At 37.0% G+C, this 17,472-nt stretch overlaps 2 protein-coding genes across 3 annotated transcripts; one reads left to right on the plus strand and one right to left on the minus strand.

Annotated features, from left to right (window-relative positions):
* Positions 1–123: 123 nt before the first annotated feature.
* On the minus strand, positions 124–7,552 carry LOC124178441 (brefeldin A-inhibited guanine nucleotide-exchange protein 1). 2 transcript variants are annotated; one of them, XM_046561775.1, is made up of 13 exons: positions 7,003–7,552; positions 6,368–6,879; positions 5,897–6,273; positions 5,346–5,750; positions 4,783–5,139; positions 4,388–4,699; positions 4,046–4,287; positions 3,679–3,959; positions 3,238–3,571; positions 2,567–3,163; positions 2,021–2,241; positions 1,754–1,957; positions 124–1,627 (listed from the first exon to the last, which is right to left on the minus strand). In XM_046561775.1, exons 1-13 carry the CDS (start codon positions 7,124–7,126, stop codon positions 500–502), a joined length of 5,094 nt encoding a protein of 1,697 aa, XP_046417731.1. In that variant the 5' UTR covers positions 7,127–7,552; the 3' UTR covers positions 124–499. The 2 variants fall into 2 exon arrangements, with proteins under 2 accessions (XP_046417731.1, XP_046417732.1); XM_046561776.1 differs by lacking the exons at positions 6,368–6,879; positions 7,003–7,552 and having other exon boundaries at positions 5,897–6,123; positions 6,216–6,273.
* A 148-nt stretch (positions 7,553–7,700) lies between these two features.
* LOC124178449 (brain protein I3) lies at positions 7,701–11,836 on the plus strand. Its single transcript, XM_046561797.1, has 3 exons — positions 7,701–8,203; positions 8,469–8,623; positions 10,859–11,836. Exons 1-3 carry the CDS (start codon positions 8,113–8,115, stop codon positions 10,988–10,990), a joined length of 378 nt encoding a protein of 125 aa, XP_046417753.1. The 5' UTR covers positions 7,701–8,112; the 3' UTR covers positions 10,991–11,836.
* The last annotated feature ends 5,636 nt before the right edge of the window (positions 11,837–17,472 follow it).

Below are 17,472 nucleotides of genomic sequence, written 5' to 3' on the forward strand. Positions count from 1 at the left end.
TATTCACACACACTATCAGGAGGATACTATATTAGGGTTACGTATTATATGTAAAGTGTAGTTTAGATTAATCTAAAGTAACATCGCAGCAGCTTTATATTTTAATCAAAATTAATTGAGCTGTTTGGGCTTAACTTGAAGTACGGAATTTATTAAAATTCGGTTGAACCGTAAAAACATCCGGTAGGTAGTATAATATAAGCGAGAAAATGAACGTTCGCTGCATCCGATAAATATGAATAGACATAACGCTAAGCTATGATCATTTCATAATTTAATTATACATAGTATAACAGAAGAATTTGAAAATATTATTCCTACGTACTATATAATGTGCTTAAAGATAAAAGTCTACATCTATTTAGTAGCTACATACATACATAATTACGTATACATACATATTCATATACAGAGACCAGTATGCCATATAAATATGTATATACATGTAAAATAATACAAGTTATAAAATATATATAAGTGTTTACACGAGCCTTCATCGTCACTGAGGGGTGATCCTAAATACGGGGCCAATTCTCAGGAAAAATCTTCTGAGAACCGAACGTAATTCGGGCTTGAGATCAAAACACATTACTTCGCATAAAAGCGGGTAACAGTTGGATGCATGAACAGCAAACCTGCTGTCGTACATTTTCAAAACTCTGGTCAGCAGGAGCAGAAGAATCGGTGTCCAAGCGTCTCGGTGAGCCTCGCTGGATAGAGCCAAGAAATACTCTAAGGCTTCTTTAGACACTTCCACCAAACGAGACTCTACCTTGGCCCAGTCGTCTCGGCGTGCCTCATCGCTATACATTTTTAGCAAAATCCGCAGCGCACATGCTAGTGACTGAGTTTCTTGTTTCAAAAGGTTTGGCTTTACGTTTCCTCTGAATCCAGCTTTCCAAAGATTATTACGCTGTTCATGGTTTGTGTTGAAACTTTTAGCAAAACGATGAGATTTCAAGAGGCACTCTACTAACTGCAGCAAATGTGAAGACGTTAGAGCGCAATACATTCCTTGCTCCTCTTTCTGCTGATCTCCGCCACCCTTACCACCAAGTTCTGGCGTGCGACCGTTTAACATGTCTGCTTGAGCAAGCGCCAAATTTTCTTGGTCTTCCTTTCTCGAAGTAGCGGGGTAAAAAACAATGTTGTCGATTGTCTGGATCAGTTCAAGCTGAACTACACACTTAATTAGAAGAGCAGAGAAAAGTCTTGTTATGTGATCGTCGTTGGCAGCCAGGCTCTGTGTACTGACTGTTCGTTTTAAAATTCCTATATGCCCGTCGAAATCTCCATTTATTACTTCAAGGTCTGATTCTTTGTTAGAAGAATGTGGTTTCCAGGTGAGCAGAGCTGTCGGTAAAGTGCTGTCAAAAATACTAAAAACACAACGACAAGTTTTCTCCCATGTTAATTCAGTGAATTTGATACCGTTACTTATTACTAAATTTTCCAAACAATTTGTCCCTGATCGAGCTAGCTGTTCGTTGTCTTGCTGCACACACCAAAGAAGCTGAGCATACAATTGTTCTAGCAATAGAGGGCCCAAAGTATCATAGAATTGAGAAAATACATCGACTATCGCATACAACGCGTGGTTGCAGGTTGTCGTCATCCATTCCGCTTTCTGTAAATGTCATTTATGGTAAGATTATTTAATACGTTTACTCAAGTCCGAAATTACGTATCCTATATATGTTATTCTAAACCCTAGTCAATATCATACACTCTGTTGTTTGGAATGTTGTACTACCTCTGTGTGCTGTTCCGGCAGCTTCATGTTGTCAAAGATCCTGAAGAGAACCTGGAAAAGGTCCTTCCACCAATGAGGCTTAAACGAAGCTCCATACGTTTTGACGACATCAAATAGGACAGTCAGAGCTCTAGTTCTAACATCTAGTTTGCACCTGCTTACGACGCAAGACAATTCAAATAACAGAGGAAACCAGCCTCTTACCTAAAATTAAAAATAGGTTCGATTTCACCAACTTATAATGCCAATATTAAAAAAATTATTTACCCAAGCTCTGTCCTCTTCTGACACAGTTCCATTGTCATCCATCATTCCTTCGGCAAACAATGTAGGATTCGCATCAATATATGATGCACAGGAACGAATCAGTCTAATCGCTTCCATGCTTGTATCAGGAAATGACGCATTGCAAGCGAATTCACTAAGGCACTTGACAGCGTCTTGAAACGAATCAACCATAATGCCAAAATGTTCGGCATAGAGTTCATCTAGAAAAGGAAGTGGAAAAAGATAGGGAATTAAGTGCTTAGTCAATGATAATGATCACAAAATTAGTAAATTTTTAACTACGCGTACAACCTGCAATGGAAATGGAAGCTAAGTGTCAAAATTATGATCTTTTGTACAAGCAGAATGAATGCAAGTTTGCTATAAGAATTTAAGGGTAATTAATGATTATGGTAAAAACATGACAGAAATTTGATTTAGAATATTTTGTATAAAATAACTTATCATGCTATTAATAAATTTTGTATTTAAAAACATGTAGACCAATAATATATGTAGGACGATAGAATACATGAAGAACCTTACTAATTATTTTTCCAGTTGTAGAGAAAGCAAGATCAACAACAGCTTCATCACGATCGCTAGCGGCGTGATGAAATACGCTGAATATATTTTTCCATCCAGAGCGTATATTCGGTGCCTGTGACTGTACCATTTGAGCAACACATCTGACGACCATGTCTCTGATCGTTGGTGATCTATTTTTCTTCATAATGTGCTCGAATGGTCTTAAGAAATCTTTTTGGAATCTGAAGTTGGCGAATTCGCCTTTTTCAATAAACTTAGTTGCTAGCTGTCTCAGAGAATCGACGGCAAAAAACGCAATGTCTTGTCTAGGACTGCATCCAACGGTGTCAAAATGGTCCCCTAGCACCTGCCAAATCCTAGACCATTGCAGTCTAATTCGGCCCATGTTATAGTAAGAAATCTCGACTATTTTTGTTAAAGAAAACATCCGGGGCTGTGTAGGATGCGCAAGCTCTTCCAGCGAAACCTGGCAAAGAGCTTTTACAAATTCTACTATGGCATCGCCATCTAGTCTCATAGAGCCAGTAAATATTCTGTCTACAGCTACAACCACACTTTGTGAACTGGTTTCTCCTATTGACTCTTTGACACTTGCTGTAACAAAGAATTAAAATTAATTTCTGTAATGAAATTGAATGTTTGAATACACATAAATAAAATTTACTGACGATCCAGAGAGCTGAGGATCAGACTGTTCGTTTGATGGGAGTTGTTGTGGCTTAGACTAGTAAGATTTGCTAGTGGTGAGGGAAAATGAGGCTTAGAAGGTGGTCCGAGAAGCTGTGGTCTGATACCAGTTCCAATTAATTGGGCTAGCTCCAGCTGGGAGATGCATTTTACAACGTCCAACCACGATCCTCCAAGATAGTTGCCGTCTGTGTGAGCGACGGTGATGAGAGTTTTAATGGTATCTATATTTTTCGCTTTCATTTCCATTATCGGAGAGTTTGCTGTCAGCAATGTGAATCTGGCAAGTGCTTGTACATATGCGTCACGTTCAAGCTACAATTAATTTATTTTCCATATGTAAGTAATGGCGATTTACAAATCTGAGAATACTTTTGTTAGATTTGTTTATATCAAGATAACAGAGTTCGTAGATCGCTTACCGACATGTGAAATATACAAGTGATGCGAATTGCACATCGGATACCATCAAGGCAGAGTGAAGCTATTTCTGGATCGTCACAATCCTGTAACCCAACACTAAAGGCAGCCAAAAAAGGCGTCCATGCCATTTTGAACATTGGACGTACGTGTTCAAGGTGTTTTGCCGTGGTGAAAGGAGCTTGAACATGGCTCACTGATTCCATCAAGTTTTTAGCAGCTGTTGAAATAACTTCCATCTCCATATTCCATAAGAGACGTCGTTTTTTTTCACTGGATATTACTGTTATGAAGATCAAATATTAAGATAGTGAATATTTTTATAAAACAATGTAGAATTAAACCAGCAACACCATTTAATTATTATACCTTGTTTCCCAGGCCGATTTGGATTAGATTTCATTTTAATTTCATTGCCAGCAATTTCATCATAAATTTTCGACAAATACTCTTCTGGTAAATCTTCATTATCACTTATGCGACGATTTAGTTTGATGTATTGTTCTTTAGTCATTTTGTTTTTAACTTGCGGTGAGTGCAGATCAGTCGTCAGCATTATAATAGAAAAACCAAGGACGTAGGCAGTGTCGGCACTCGTGAATAAACCGTTACTGAAAAATATCCGTATTGTTGAAGAATTTATTCCACAACCATGATAAAATGATAAAATAGGTGAACAGAAAATAAAACGATGCATTAAAAAATACTTACTTTGGATTGCACTCGCAATATCGACTAGCAAATTTCTCCATAAGTCTATCAATCTTCTGAGCCTCTCCAGGGAGCCGGAAGCCCTCAAGAAAATATCTGAGAGCGGTGACTAGATCCCTGTCTGCAAATTCCATCTGATCCACGTAGCTATACATAACTTGGTTATGATTATGGTCACCCAAGAAATCGCCAATCGCTGTTTTATCCAGGCGGTCATCTATGTGTAGCCAGCGAGCCACTTCATCTATCGACCCACCAAGCAGACCCTGTTCCTGTAAGTACTGGACACCTTTGCTCGGTTTTCGATTGAATCTGTAATGAGATGGCATTAAGAAACTTGGAAAATCTGAATGCTTCATTTTCGTTGAATTAAACTCAGGAGAATTCATTCATACATGTCAATTCCAGCTTCCCAGACTTCTTTTTGGTGCTTTTGGACTTCATATTGCTCTGGGGAATCTGGGATCTCTTTATTTCCTGTCAAGCTTGAATTTGCGGATGAAAGGCTACCCGCACTACCATAGTGAGGCAAGGGCGGTTCAAGGGGAGGATCAGGGGGCTCGGAAGGTGGCTGTTGGTCCGCAGGCACGCTAGGATTAACGTAAAGGTCTCTGCTCCACTCGACCATGCATTTTAATATCGAAACTAGACATTCTAGGCCTCGAATACGCATAGACTTTTCCTGATTAGGGGAGGCGCCTAATTCCAATGCTTGACGGCCCTGGGCGATTTTGGATAGATCATTAACAAGCCTGCAAAAAAAAGTTGACAAGGATTAATCGTAAATTATTGTCCACATGGAAATAAATTGTGATATCCGATTTTCATGATGTTGATAATTCGGAATTTGAACGAGTGATTACTACTCAGTGAATGTACAATTTTTTTTTATCTCCATGTATCCGTATAGTAAACCATTATTCGTGTACTGATTAATCATAAAATATGAGTTATTGACCTTTCAAATAAGTTTGCTGCTGAAAGGTCGCAATCATAATTAACATAGATGTCCACAACGCTTTGAGCATCTGCACAAATCCGTGTCAGAGCATGTATGACCATCCATTTGTGCTCGAAGGATGAACTGGAGGTTTCTAATATGTTCATGAAAATTTCTTTGAAGAACACCTCTATCTGCATTTTCAAGTGAACTTTGAACCGCGCCAGTAGGGCCAAGAACAGGGCTAGGGACAGCTCAAAAACTTCAGGCACGGATGAGACCCCATTTTTAGATAGTGCAACACATAAGTATTGCTTTATAGCTATCACAAACATTTCATTCGATCGCAATACTGGACCTGCATTCTGTAGGATACCCAAAAGCAACTGAAGTGATAAAATTTTTGAACGAAGCTCATGGGACCTGAAAAAGAAGGGAAGTTGAAATTACTTTCAGATTAGAAGAAAATTTGTTTCACCTGAAAAGAACTTTGATTTTACCATTTCTGATCAGCAATTCAAACTAATACATGGAATAAAAGAAACGAGCATAAAAACATCAGTATTTACTTTGGATCTGGTGTCCCATCAGGCAGAGGCTTCATAGAAAGTTTGCAGAGTGCCCTGAATACAAGAAAGGCATCTTTTTGCAGGACATGAGTGAATTTTGCTGTGACCATATTATCACTTTCCACAGTGTTTTCATCGGTTGTGTCATCAGTCGGTACTTGATCAAGCGAAACTTCGTCGGAAGCTAATACTGGGCTTGGGTCCTCAGGCACAATGGTGTTCACCATCTGATCAAGAATAGATTTCACTAACATATGTGCTTCTGTAGGATCACTTATTGAAGACTCCTCGTTTATCACAGCTTCAGATTCTGTTTCACCTGCAGTAGCTGCCAAAGTTTCCTGCTGCTCGTTTTCAGCTCTCAAAGATTCTTCCTCCTGAATGAAAAGATTTTTTGCAAGCTAAGTAACATCTTTACTAGTAAATTTTTTAATAAACTAACATTTGCAGGAATAACTAAGGAATATTTACCGCTTGAGATTCCATGCGAGCGAAAATCACATTAATCATTTGCGTTAGAGTTGCTCTTGCAGTTGTTTGGTTAACTAGATTTCTGGATGCAAGGTAAACATTGTAAACTGTACGAATAGTTTGCAGAACTGTCCTCTCGTGAACTTCCACATGTTGACTGGTCATAACGGTTAAAAGGGCTTTTATAATCTGCAGCTGAATTCCTTCGTCCGTTTGGGGTCCCATAAAACAGTCGCAAATCGTCTCAACAATACGAACAATTAGCAATTTGTTAGGCTCAGTAGAGTCGGGAACATTCCCAGTAAGGTGGCCATAAGCTATTAATTTCTGCAAACAATCCAATGCGGTGACCACAATCCGAGGGGACTTGCTTTGGCAGGCCAGTTCAAATGGCAGAAAATATTTCTCTGCCGAAATGACATTAGAGTCACTTTTGGGTAACGGAAGAGCATTGGATGTGGTTTCCTCACCCGTGACAGTTGGAACTTCTTTAATCTCATTGCGCAGATCGTCTGTATAAAAAATGGTAAAAAATTGTGACGAACTTGTAGCACAAGAACCTAGCGCCAGTATCATTGACTAACTCTCTTGCTTAATAATAAACAAAGGTCTATAAAAATGAATTCCCAACTTACCGAGAGCAGATTCGCATGATTTTTTAAGCTGTGAAAGGTGAGACCGCTTGATATCGCGGTCGGCGAGTATTTTTTCGAGAGCACGAACGATAAACATCTCTCTGGTTTTGGAGTTATTTTGCATCGTCGTAGATCGTGATTAACCGTGATTTAACACGTTATGGAATGAAAATTGAAGAACGATTTGACCGAGCAATCAACTAGGTGAAAGAATTGGAAACATATTGACGTAAGCATTTTCGATATTTCAACATTCGTTACCGTACGGTTTCACCGCGGTCTCCGTTGCGTTACGTCACTTTATCATACGCCGACGATTTAATTATTTTCGATTTAATACGGCTACAACCCGCGTACGAGTGGCCTATTATCTTCGAAGAATGACCAGATGAGTTGAGAAAGTTTGAAATTGGGTTAAAGGGATCGAAAATAATGTGAATGTGGCAGACTGACAGTCAGCCACCCGAAACCATAGGTTATGCAGAATTGATTAGAGCTAACGTCGACTGAGCGGAGCTAGAGTCCCACGATGGTCAGAACATCGCTAAGCGACGTGATACGTTTTCGTTACTAACACTGGTTACTAGGCACTAAACTCCCTCTAGGCTATTTTTGCATACTCCTAGGCGTATTCCGTTGGGTAAGGCAGGTATTTATTGTACCTATGAATCGAAATTTAATCATTGATTGAGCATTCCAAGTATAGATGGTACTATGTCGTTGTTGTAAGAGAGCAGAGATTGGGAGCATAATGAAGCAATAAAATAACAAATCGCAAGTGTTGAAATGAGTATTCGTTATCGCAAAAGTTGGAGTATCTCCCAATGTTGTTCATCAGTGGCTGTAGTATGATAACGTAACGTGGAATTCATCTGTATAATTCTATTCGCTCTACGAATAATATTCCAGCAAGTCATAAGGATATTCGAGCTAATTGTTGCGCAATTCGACGAGCTGTCACCGATGTATAATACCTCATAATTCTCTCTGTTGTACGTCTATGTGCCGACTGCATAAATAGCTTTTGACAGATCTACACTTCTCCGTGATTCATTAGATTACTATTCTCATCGGTGACCGCGGTTTTAACAACACATCAGAGATATAGCCATGGAAAAACAACCCTTAAAACCAGGAAATGATAGGCCTCCACCCTACTCTGCAACTGAACCTCCGATCATTTCGACGAATCCGCCGCAAGGTAGGTATATTATAACAATTGACATTGAATCTTTATTGAAACGCACAAAAAATTCACTTATCATCTTTACGACGATTGGCAAGCGGTGGAATCAATGCCAATGTTATTTTGAATTCAGGCGGTATTTTTCATTTCACCGCGTCCCATGCATGAGAGTGACAGTCATCGCATATGATAACTGCAGATCATCTGACAAATCGGACATTATTCTTTACTTTATTTCATTTTTAATCCCATGCATGTTTCTCTTCATTTTCGCATGTAGCTGGTTCGTGGCAGCCACCTCCGGGGTATTATCCGCGAAATGGAATACCTGTCCAGGGTTCCTACTTGCCATCCTACGGAGCAACTGAACCTGCGACCACAACGACTGTGATTGTCCCCGAAATAATCCTCGTCGGCGCCTGCCCTGCCTGCAGAGTAAGCCAATAATCATACTTCCTATTCACGCGTGCATTGTTCGTTATGAGTGAGATATCAATGTTACGTTATTATTGGCAAAACAAAACAAAACAAACAAAATAGTATTTTGCTACTACTGTATTACAAGTGCGAAAAGTGGACGATTTCCGATGAGTATGAAGTTTGCAGCGTGTGCCGCAAAGGCGAGCGCTATAAAACACGAGTCAGATATCGTCTATCCGTCTGTGTGACACGCTATTTCTTCCAAGGAATCTGCGAAGGAAAGTTTCATTTGAGAAGTAACGAAGATGCCACTGACAGCGAGTTAAATTAGGGTTAGATGACTTACGCTCAATGACACAGTGCGTGAAATTGAATTATTTGAAAGTGCGCATGCGCCAAAGAAATCACTTAGTGTGTAAGTTTGAGCATTCCAGTTGTGCTCATGCGTCAACTTCGTTTTACCGCATTGTTCGGAAATGGGGAATTTTATGCAGGCTCCACGAGCTTCGAAAATCGAACTTTCCAAATAGGTGTTGTAAAAAATCTAAATATTCTCGAAAAACAAAAATGAGTCCTTCTCTGGCTTTAATTTTTTTAAAGATTTTCGGCCTGAAGACATTGGATAAAAAATTAGATTTTACATCTGAATTCAAAAATTTAATAAAAATTCTTTTCACGTATGATAAGGAATCTGTTACGATTTATCAATGTGCAACGTCATATTCTGATTTATTTATAAATTGGTTATTATATATGTGCAAAAATACGATATACACTGCCAGCCAAAAGTTTGGGTACACCAGTCGAAATTTCTTGCCGCACTAAATATTAGATAGCGGACTTAAAAATAAAGAGAATCAGACGTTACAAACAGTGCTTTAAAGAAGACAAATTTACCATCGTTTTGCTTTATTAGAAAATTCTCTACAACTCTTTTTAGCACAGTGCATATTTGTGAACACGGCCGTTTTTCGACTATTTTTAGCCGCCGGAAATTATGTCCGCATCTTAAGGAGAAAAATTTCCTCAGTTTTTTCTATGCTAAACTTAAAAAGGATATCAAAACCTACATTTTCGTTTTTTAAAATACTCGTTCGAATTTTTACGCCCTAGTAATGCATTTTTGGCTAAAAAAGACATGTTTTAGAAAAAAAGCTGTCATCAGAAAATGTCAAGAGGGTAAAATGTTGCATAGCTTCACACTGGGGTAGCTTGAATTTTTTCAGAATCGACAAAAAAGATTTAGTATGTATCATGCAGCCTGTCAAAGATGAAATCCATCAATTACGTGAGCTATTCTGGATACATGGTAGAGAGAGAAAGAATTTAGACTTCTTTTTTGTAGCCTTATTTACTGATTCCTATTCCGCGAGTTTCTACTTACAATTTACGGATTTCTGTTTGGTATCCCGTGTGTGCATAGGTTAATTCAATGCTGAACCGTTGTTAATTGCCGTAATAACTATATCCGTAATGGTTAAAACGAGAGCAATTGCTAAACTGAAAAATGGGGCTTTTAAAAAAATCTGTTTCGGAGCAAAAATATCTTCTCTCTATACGTATTTTCAAAATCATACTTCCAACCAACTCAATAACTTCATTGAGAAGCTTGATGTTTTTAAATCACTAAATATAATATAACATGAAATCGTTTCTCACCTACTTTCAAAGACTGCATTTATAAAGTGCAGCCATCGTAGAATGACATAAGCATTAAAATGTCTATTGGCACAAACCAATAAGACAATAAGCAAAATAGAAACCGTGAATAACATTTTTATACAAATCTTGACTTATATTTTTCGTATTAGTGTCGACTCAAAGACCAATTCATTTTGGGTTCTGTAAAACTTGTTTTTTTTTCGTTCGTGAAATTCTCTCGTATGATGCGCTACACGTATATTTGGTAAAAGTTTAAGTCTCGAGAATTTAAACTAGCTTTACCTTTCAGATGTAATCTGGTTATGCAATCAAATTAATGAACTAATCTACATTCTAATTACTTCGAGATGCCTCCGGAAAACAACGCTTATTTCACACCATTGCATAGCCGCATTAGTTAAAGGCCAAAAAAAGATTGGCGAGTATTTTATTCGATCCAGGAATACGTCAGAAGTTGTATCGAAAATCGGAAGGTTGGCCTAGGCCTAGCCTCGCGTTAGATTGAGATGCAAAATCGTGGCGAAAAATCAAATAGGCAAAAAAAGTAAGATAGCTAATTAAAACGAATTGATTCAAATTTAATTACAGGTGGGCATGCTGGAGGATGATTATACGTGTCTGGGCCTCTTCTGTGCGATATTTTTCTTTCCACTTGGAATATTGTTTTGTCTGGCTTTGAAAAATCGGAGATGTTCAAATTGTGGCGCTTACTTCGGTTGAGAATACGGCGGTAACGGCCAGAAAAATGGAGAATAGTTATATATGTTTGTGCAAATCCATAGATATGTATAGAAACAAAATTCCATGTGCCTTAAAATGTATAAAATTTATCACAAGACTCGTGAATTACTTATAATATATATTATACATAGATAACATCACTCGAGTTCGCTGATCAATCCTATAACGCATCTACAATATACTACAATTTACACGTTATAATCGAGAGATATAGACATGTTGTCGTTGCAGCGAGTAATTAGCTCGCACAGCTGACTCGCCCGGTTTGAAAGTGTATGTGCACGTAAAATTAATGATCCGAAGCTGCCACGATCATTTTTAACAAGTGATGAAATGAAAAACCAATATAAGTATGTGTGTATTATAAATGCAGTTGATTGAACCGCGATTGAATTCAAGAATATAACAACGTCTACAATTTGTATGACGCGAGTTTTTAACTTTTTTTTTTTTTTTAATACTTTATTTTCAAACTTTTGCCCTCCGCCCAAGGTTACTGTACAGAATAACTGGAGAAATCTATACGATTCAAAATAAAGAATTCGCTGCCTTGTTTCTGGCTCGCGGGATATTTCGGTCGCGGTCAAATGAACGCGCTCGTCGCTAGAGAAGGTCGAAGATTTGATCGTAATTATGTATGAAGCGAAATCTTCTAAAAAAAAAAAAGATCTAACACTACACGAAATAACAGCAGCATCCCTACTTTTTGATATCAGCATTGGGGTCAGACATTTGAAACCAACACTGTGTGGTGGTAAAAATTATACCCTATCAAGAGAGTTATATTTAATTATAAAATGCAATGCTTTACCGCAGTTGATTTAGCAAAATCAAGGTATAACAGCTTGCATCCAGTTCTTGGTGTATGGTACTCTCAATTATCCGACTCCTCAGCGACATATTGTAGTTTAACCATGTTCTAACTGTTGTCCCAATTACTACACTATCCGGGATAAGTGACCTCATAATTTCCCACGTATTTTTACATATAATTAAGAAAAAATATAATATAACATACATGTATATGAGTCTTCATAAATAACATCACAGTATTTCCTAATATTGTCTGAAGAATTAACTTCTTATTTCCACCTTTACTTTAACGATCCTTAATAGTAGCAATCATTAAGACAGTAATATCATAATTGCAATAAACTTGGAACTCGCGAGAATGATTGTGAAATAAAAGAAAAAAAATATTTTAAATATGCGTATTATAGATATATATTTTTGATTGATTCAATTCCTAACTAATTCATATCAGTAAATGGTGATGGCCGCTGCCACTCGATGGGAGAATAATATAGAGTTTCTTGTCAATACGGTATATGTTATAGTTGTATATATGAATATTCAAATATGAAAATCATTTGCTTAGTTCGTAAGTTGCATAACGTTAAATGATAACGAATATGTTATATGTATAGCATGCATACTGATCGTCAGTCATCAAAGACAAATAAATAGTGTATGTAGATATACGATATGTTAGCTATCCAAAGCGTAAAATTGCGATCAAAATGATTTAGTCACGATGCAACGAGGAGCCTAATAACTGAAAATGAGAATTCACCTTGTAGCGAAATTCGCTGGCATGTGCTCGTATCTGTATTGCTTCATAGAATTTATGGATCACACACGATCCCGAAAAATGCCGAGCTAGGTAAGCGACGAAAAGAGGAAAAAGCGATAATTACATTAGCGTTTGATTTGAAAACTTGGGTTTTATTGTAGAGTCTTCTTATAATTGGGAGATTAACGTTGAAAATGCATAATTTCATAGTTCGCCTTTTCTTTTTTCAAATGTCTCAATAACACGGTCATATTTCAAATTAACGACAAAAAACTAGAACGAGGAAGTAAGTGTACCATTGGGTTGACGGATGTTGATTAAAAACGTGTTAAAAGTTCGTACTTGTTTCCTTTCGTCTTTTCTTCTAATTAATATCGGTTTGATCAGTGGAATGCGGAGATCCGATATGACCTCTGTAAATGGTGTAGATCCGAAAGTAACGAATTCTTAGGTTTCAGGGACCTTGGAAGAGATAAGGGATTTAGAGAATTGCTGATTCGCACACAGGAGATTTCGCCAAGGTGATATGAATTAAGATATATATTATACCCGTGCGAGATGTATAATCGTAATCCATGGAGTAGTGCGAGAAAGAAACGAAGCGTAAAGAAGGCGTGAATATATAAAATAATTGTTCAGAGCGCGATCGGTAACTTAAATTTTTTAGTGACACCAAGATTACTCGAATAACTTCTATCTATAATAATCACAATATCAAATGTACAGAAACAATAGTAACAGACGCAGTAGCAACATACGGCCAATTGGCTATTCATGCAATATTTTCTCCAAGTATATAATCATTGTTGACTTATCGTTATACGTATAACAGAACAGGGGTACAGAACCTGTCATCTTTTTTGAGTAATACGGTTTCACTGCAAGTTGACGTTAAATTTTTTTTACATAAATGTACCAAAATCTCATGTGTTGATTTGGAATTTTTGTGAGAGTCTCAAATTGGTTAATAAACTAATTCCTCGTATCATTATTGCAATGACGGCAAATTTTCTTTCCTTTCAAACTCCCGAAAGTTTCCTCTCAATTCATCTTTTTTAACGTATCAAGTCAAGTGAGATCCTCAAGTATTTTGTAACACAAATTCTAACATATCGTGACAAATTCAACATTTGCACAAATATTTCTGTAACACTACATTTTAGTTTGGCATGTCATTTACATCCCGGACACCAGCGATAATCTCACAGATTGAGTTTAACGCTATTTCCAATTCACTCCATTCCTTAGCTTACCAACTTTATTGCAAATACATTATTCATCTAATTGGATTGTTCGTGACGTGTATTATATGTAAGTGCAATTTCCATGTCCTTCAAGGCGTCAGTAATATCTGCCGTAGTTTGAAACAATGCGGTTAATTAAACCTTTTGCAGAGTTTTATGTATTTAATAATGTAGTAGTTGTAGGTACGCGTGTAGCAATCGATATAGTCAGTTCGCGGTGTGTATGCGCCGTCTATGTTCGATAGTATAATGCGAGTGGAAATTTCCTGCTGCGTTATGTTTCGATTCATTGCCCTCTAGTTATTTTAGCGTTAATCACAATTCACTCATATCATAAAAACAGAGCTGCCCATGCAGCCGACAATGCAGATGAGGGCTCATTAAAATCAACACGCTCGTTCACCGTTATCCTTTTCATAATTTATTGTGAAAAATTGCTAATTTTCGAAAATCTTTGAAAAAATTTACCTCTTCACCAGACATATACTATATGCGTATGTATATTTTTTTTGTTTGATGATTTACTGTGCACATTATAAATTATACTTCCGTCTGTTATGAAATAAGTCACATAAGACTGAAAATGTTGGATAAATTTTACGGTTGTATGCGTATTTTTTATATATATATATATATTGGGATGTGAAAGAAAAAAAAAAAATTTCTTGGAAATGGATTCAAAAGTTTCGTTCAAGTATAAAAATACGCCTGTGAAAATTTAAGCTCTTAATATTAACATTAAGAGGTTGCGCGTCGCACTTTTCTATTTTTCATATGAATAACACGGTAAAAATGGTGTTTCCTCCTTCTGATTTTTATAACTAGCTAAAAATCCGTCCTACAGTGCATTCGCGAACATATTTTGTTCAAAAATTGAACGCTCTAGAAAAATGGTCTTTTGTCATTTTATGATAAATGTACTCCTGCAAGAGTTATTTAAGGTCAAAAATTATTTAACGACCTTAATATTAAGAGGTTTCATGAAGTTAGAGACCGAAAAAAAATCAAGGTTTTTTTTTTTGAGGCAGTACATTTTTAGTGTACATTCAGGCAAAGCAATGCATGTATTACCGTCATCAAATACGCAACGCATATAACATTGATGGAGAATGTGTAATTAAACAAAACTGCTCCAGCAACAGGCCTCGCAATTTCAATTCATTTCCGGCCTTCGATATTACAATGACTGCTCTCATTTAGGACCTTGATTACTATTGGTCAAGTGTTGGTCAGGGTTTTAAATTATCAGGTGCGTTGACGCTGATCAGTCAAGATATACGTGGTGTACATATATTACATTGGGGTGTGTAAGTGAGAAAAAAAATTTCTCTCGCAAACATGTTCAAAAGTGCCATTTAGATATAAAAATACACCTGTTCAAATTTAAGCTCTTAAATTACAAACACACACACGCACACATATATATTGAACGATCAGCGTCAACGCGCCTGATAATTTAAAACCCTGACCAACTCTTGACCAATAGTAATCAAGGTCTTAAATGAGAGCGGTTGTTACGCCAGAGCCGATAATTATGGCTGCACCCTCTCTGTATCGTAACCTACCGACGTGCAACTATCATAAGAGAGCTCACATACTCATACCATAGCTTTTAAGAACCATATAGATTTAGATTTAGTTACCATCTTGATGCGCAATGGTCTCGCACCGACAATCGTTCATTTATCATTTTCATTTCTTTATTTCATATCTTCAATTTCAACTCAGGCTCGCGAACTCTCACCGACCAAACTTAACGAACGTGAGAGAAGAGAACGTGACGAGCAGTTCGCAAAGTATCATTCTTAGAATTCAAATTTGCATTCTTGCAACTAACTATCTTGTCAGCATTGCACCGATTGGCCTCTTCAAGACCAATCGTCTTGCTCTGACGTAGCCAAAATCCAATCAGGAAAAATTTTTACGATACGCCGATTCAAAGAAAACATATAAATTATCAAATGCTATCTTACAGAGTTCCGTCTGTTGGATAGAACAATTATTATCTCCCTTCAACCGTCAGAATTGGATTTCTTACGTGTTAATTAAATAGCGAACAAAAAATGTCGATGCGGCACCGCTTAAAAAAATCGCACGGCAATTTCCTTTCACGAGGTTCAATGTTATGTTAAAAACTATGATTTCATGAAGTGGGAGATCGAAAAAAAAAAATAAAGTATTTTTTGAGGCAGTCTAGTGCACACCCTGTGTTTACTGGCATTACTAACCCTCTGGTCTACACCTGGGTTATTAATAACTCGGCGGCACTTTAGAAGTTACGCTCCTACCAAGGAAATCTTTCGCGCTTTTCTATCTTCATTTTTAAATAAAAATTTACTAAATGTAGATATCGCATTTGCGTTTGCATATTCTTAATCGGGACATTTTGACGATTCCATTTCACTACTAATATTATAAAAACAAATGCTGAGAATTAGTTTCATAAGGAATATAACTTTCGAGTCATAAATGACCGATGGTATACATAATAGTGGCGACGGAAAACGGTGAAGACCAGAGGGAGCATTTTAGCTTTATTGTTTAAACGGTACTGTACAATTATTTTTGCGAATAAAACGAGGATGGTGGCCTAGAATGTGTCAAAATTAATGTAAGGTATATCCGTCGCCACCATTCTCGATTTTATTTTCTTATACGGTGTGTTACGTACAATATTACTATACGCCAGTATGCAAATCAACACCATAGCTACTTATGGGAAACAAAAGAAAAAGTCCACTTCTTCAAAATGTGGCTACAAAGAGATTCTAGTGATTATTGGAATTTAAAGCAACTACCTTTGGGTTTGAAATTGCGTGGGAATAAACTATACGTTGACCGTGTAAAATAATCTTATATTCTCACCAAACTATACGTGTAACGTATTTACTGTATAAAAGAAGAGTAAAATTTAAAAAATTATAATATATTTTATTGGTTTTGTTTTTAGACAAGGTTCTTCCTCATCCCGATTAGATAACAAAAGCCGTTGAAAAAATAAAATATAAGGGTCGAGACAAAACAGATGTAGCTAATTCAGCGATTCTATCACTTGAGTATAATTGAGATGCATAAGATTATCTTTGACGTTGCATGGAATACGCTGACTGCAGGTCGCGTAAATGTGATCCTGAAATATTTAGCGCATTGCCAGTCAGTATATTCCCTACGCAACGTCCTGCAGTGAATTATCATCGGCTTCGTATTCACGCGAGTGGATATAGTAAGTTTATTGCAGAACGAAGGTTCCCTTCTCCTGATTCCGTTTTAGTTAAGCATCATGAACTGAGCAATTTGCTTTTTAATGCCAATTTGATTGCGCTGCCTTGCCACTTTCGTCGCTCACCGTTATTACAGCCACATCTTCTTGGTCGAATTTCTGGAAATTCGAATCTGCAAGATAAATGACCCGTTGTTTACAAGAATAAACTGGTTCCTTCATTTTTCGTGAAATTCTTTCTCATTGAATTTGTTTTGTTCGTTTTATAGCAATTAGTAAGAAATTTTCGCTATAAATGTCGTACGAACTGTGTCGAAGTCCATCGAGTTTTATGAATTTTTTTCGACAGAAGCATACGGTCAAAGAAAACGGAACGTGGCAATTTTTAACGTCCATCATTTGGTTTTAAAGTCGTGTAAATTTC

The sequence above is a fragment of the Neodiprion fabricii genome, chromosome 3 (genome assembly GCF_021155785.1).
Source record: "Neodiprion fabricii isolate iyNeoFabr1 chromosome 3, iyNeoFabr1.1, whole genome shotgun sequence".
Taxonomy (NCBI): Eukaryota; Metazoa; Arthropoda; class Insecta; order Hymenoptera; family Diprionidae; genus Neodiprion; species Neodiprion fabricii.